The sequence below is a fragment of the Canis lupus genome, chromosome 4 (genome assembly GCF_003254725.2).
Source record: "Canis lupus dingo isolate Sandy chromosome 4, ASM325472v2, whole genome shotgun sequence".
NCBI classification, from domain to species: Eukaryota; Metazoa; Chordata; class Mammalia; order Carnivora; family Canidae; genus Canis; species Canis lupus.
In genome coordinates this window covers 42,854,436-42,858,262 of record NC_064246.1, presented here as the reverse complement: position 1 = coordinate 42,858,262, position 3,827 = coordinate 42,854,436, and the positions used below count along the sequence as shown (strand labels likewise).

The 3,827-nt window shown below is 41.3% G+C and overlaps 1 protein-coding gene across 1 annotated transcript; it reads left to right on the top strand.

Moving 5' to 3' along the window:
• The first annotated feature begins 2,337 nt into the window (after nt 1-2,337).
• Nucleotides 2,338-3,316, top strand: LOC112651800 (programmed cell death protein 6-like). Its single transcript, XM_035715195.2, has one exon. The coding sequence runs from the start codon at nt 2,353-2,355 to the stop codon at nt 2,803-2,805; it is 453 nt and encodes a 150-aa protein (XP_035571088.1). The 5' UTR covers nt 2,338-2,352; the 3' UTR covers nt 2,806-3,316.
• Nucleotides 3,317-3,827: the final 511 nt, after the last annotated feature.

Sequence of the window (3,827 nt, the reverse complement as noted above, 5' to 3'; positions counted from 1 at the left end):
CCCCATGGTGTAGTTTAACATGTTCCCCTGGGCCCTGTATTTCCTATAAACTCTTAGTTAGATTTAGAGACTTGATCAGACCCAAGTTTGATTTTCTAGCAGTGATTCATCATAGGTAATGCTATACAATTCCATCTAGAAGACACATAATATTCGATTACTTAGTTCTTGTTTTTAGTAGCTATTACTACTTACTGCTTGGATTCAGACTTTCCTTAAGGCTTTCAGAATAGTTATATTCTAATTCTCCCTCTGTTTGTAAATAACATTTTTATTCCATACAAGATTAAGGGGAAAACAAGGTGTCTGAGGGGGTGGACTAGGATTTATTGGAAGAGTTTTGGGGGATCCAAGGCTTCATGAAGGACTATCAGAGTCTCAAAAACTGTTAGGCAATATGGAGCTTTTCTCTCTCATCTCCCCAGACTTGTCTCCATTCCTCTGAACTTAATTTGTTTAGCTTTTTCATAGCCAAATAAAGTTGCCCCATACTTCCTGAATTTACCTTTCCATAGCCAAACAACTTAGAGAGACACTGTGTAAGGATGTTCCAATGTCCAATCCCCTGGGTGATATATTCTGATTAGTCCATTTTGGACCAACTAGCAATGACAATTAGGACAGTATGGTAAAGTCACATCATTCAAATATGTCCACCTGTGGGTCAGGTAAGGGAGAGTTCTTAGAGAAAAACTGTATGTTTTGGACAGACCTTTCAAAATAATGGTTATTGGTATCTCCTCCTTCCATGTCAATCCATGACTTCAAACCATCATTTTTCTACATTGATGAATCTTTCTCTCTTTCCTTCTTTTATTTTGTTTTTGTTTATTTGTTTTTTAAGGTTTTATTCACTTATTCATGAGAGACACACAGAGAGAGAGGCAGAGACACAGGCAGAGGGAGAAGCAGGCTCCATGCAGGGAACCCGACGTGGGACTGGAACCCCGGGACTCCAGGATCATGCCCTGGGCCAAAGGCGGCGCTCAACCACTGAGCCACCTGGGCTGCCCTCTCTCTTCCCTTCTTTGAAATGAAACATCCACTAAAATATCCCCTTAGAAATCCTGTAGACCCAAATCTTAATATGTCAAAGACTGAACCACCCAAAAATGGATCTTCCCACTTCAGTCCCTATCTCAGTGAATCATAATCAATGCAGTGAACCATATAAGAAATTTGAGAATTTCCCTAGGCTCTTTACTATTATCCCTTTCTTCCCATATCATCCCTCTTGTCGCCAAGGACTTGAATTCTACCTCCTTTAATATCATTTGAATGTGTTCCCTGTACTTGATTCCCCCTAATGGCCACTGCTCTAGTCAGTAGCCATTGCTTCTAACCTGATTACTGCCATAACCTCCTAAGTGGACTCTCTGGGGTTCAGAATGGCTTTCCCATTTTTCTAAAGCATATTTGTAATCATTTCATTTTGCTGATGAAATTCCTTCAGTGGGCCACCATAGCTTTCAGGATAAGAGTTCAAACTCCCAATCTTAGTAACCCAAATTCTTCACCATCTGGCTCCTGACTACTCCTAAATGTGCTGTCTAGTCACTTAGAAGCATTTTCAGTTTCTCAGATTTGTCAGATTATTTCATGCTTCTCTGCATGCTTTCCCTTATCTGTTTCTACTCTCTGGTAAATCCTATCTCTGTTCATATCCAACTAACTAGTGGATCCTAAAAACTCAACTAAGAAGTTAAATTTTCATCTTTTGTGAAAAAATTCTTGGAGAACATGTGTACTTTGACTTTTTAATCTCTAACATTTAGCCCAGTGCCCAGTATAGAGTAAGTTATCAATACCTGTTTGTAATAAAGGTAAATTAAAAACCTACAGATTGTGGGCAGAAGTGCCTGGGCTTGTTGCAGCTTTTTTTTTTTTTTTTCCAGAAATTCTGGTAATAAATACCCTCCACCCTTTTTTTCAGTCAACACGGGTTTCTCCCCAGGCTCTTCTGATGATTTTCTCAGCAAAGTGTTATCTCAGTTTGTGGACCACCAGTCAAAAGGAGTGAACCAGTCAGCTCTGACAGTTGGCACTGCTACTGGGTAGCAATGCAGACAGAAGGAGCCCAAGCAAGCACAGGAAAATGAAAATAGATTCCTGTAATCTCTGAGGAACACAATCAATGCTTCCTTGCTTGAGTATGGACAATTCAAAAATCAAGGACTGATCTTTTGGAGTCTAGAATTACAGTCCTTACCATGAAGTCTTTACTGATACCTGGCAGCTCACACTTGGTCACTTTCTTGACCATCCAGGACAATTCTGGATTTCTTTCATTCATTTTAATATCTGACTACACAGGTGTTCCCGGAGCTCAGCCCAGCATTTCCGCCTGGGCCCATGGCTGCCTACTCATACCTCCCGGGGCCCGGGGCTGGCCCAGCTGGAGGCGTGGCGCTGCCGGACCAGAGCTTCTTGTGGAACGTTTTCCAGAGGGTTGATAAAGACAGGAGCGGGGTGATATCGGACAACGAGCTTCAGCAAGCACTCTCCAATGGCACATGGACTCCATTTAATCCAGTGACTGTCTGCTCCATCATATCTATGTTTGACCGAGAGAATAAGGCTGGCGTGAACTTTAGTGAGTTCACTGGTGTCTGGAAGTACATCACAGATTGGCAGAATGTCTTCCACACCTACGACAGGGACAACTCTGGGATGATCGACAAGAACGAGCTCAAGCAAGCACTCTCAGGTTTTGGGTACCGGCTCTCTGACCAGTTTCATGACATCCTCATTCACAAGTTTGACAGACAAGGATGGGGGAAGATTGCATTTGATGACTTCATCTAGGGCTGCATTGTCTTGCAGAGGTTGACAGATAATTTCAGGCATTACGATAGGGATCAAGACGGCTGGATTCAGGTGTCATATGAATAGTATCTGTCCATGGTCTTCAGCATCGTATAACCCTGGTCTTTGCACATGGCAACGTGACTTATGCAAGGCTCAAAGATGCCAAATCTCCCTTTAAAGAAGTGGGACACAGATGCAGCCAGATACAGCTTTTCCTTTAGATTTCATATCACTAACGTTTGGGACCGACTGTATATATGTGGATAAGCTGATAAGGTTTTTGCGAATGTAATAATACTTATAATCATTATTTACACATAGACCTTTGATTTGAGACTGTCCAGTTGTGCCATGAGGTTAGATATGATAATGTTTCAGGGTATCCTGCATGCAAAACATTCATCATGTGTGTTTCTAGAGAACTCCAGTTCTATAGTGGAAGTACTTTTATTAGCCAATAGGAATTTAAAAATAATATGGAACTTGCACATAAGCTTTTACGTGCCTTACATTTTTAAAATGCGGTATTTGTTTGAATATGCAACATAAGCAATAAAGCACATGCACCCTCAAAAAAATATGACTACACATTTTCTGAAACTCTTTACTTACTGTCTAGTTTTCCACAGTTACATGTAAGCATTTTGTAGGTAAAAACAAACAAACAGGGATCCCTGGGTGGTGCAGCGGTTTGGCGCCTGCCTTTGGCCCAGCGGTTTGGCGCCTGCCTTTGGCGCGATCCTGGAGACCCCAGATCGAATCCCACGTCGGGCTCCCGGTGCATGGAGCCTGCTTCTCCCTCTGCCTCTGTCTCTCTCTCTCTCTCTCTCTGTGTGTGTGACTATCATAAATAAATAAAGAAAAAAATATTTAAAAACAAACAAACAAACAAACAAACAAAAAACACAAAAAAACATGGCATATTTCTCAACGCGAGAAATGCCAGAAACTTGGAGAAGGTTAAATATTTAGAGTTTTTCTAAGAAAGAGGAGATGATTCTAGAATTTATAAACCTATT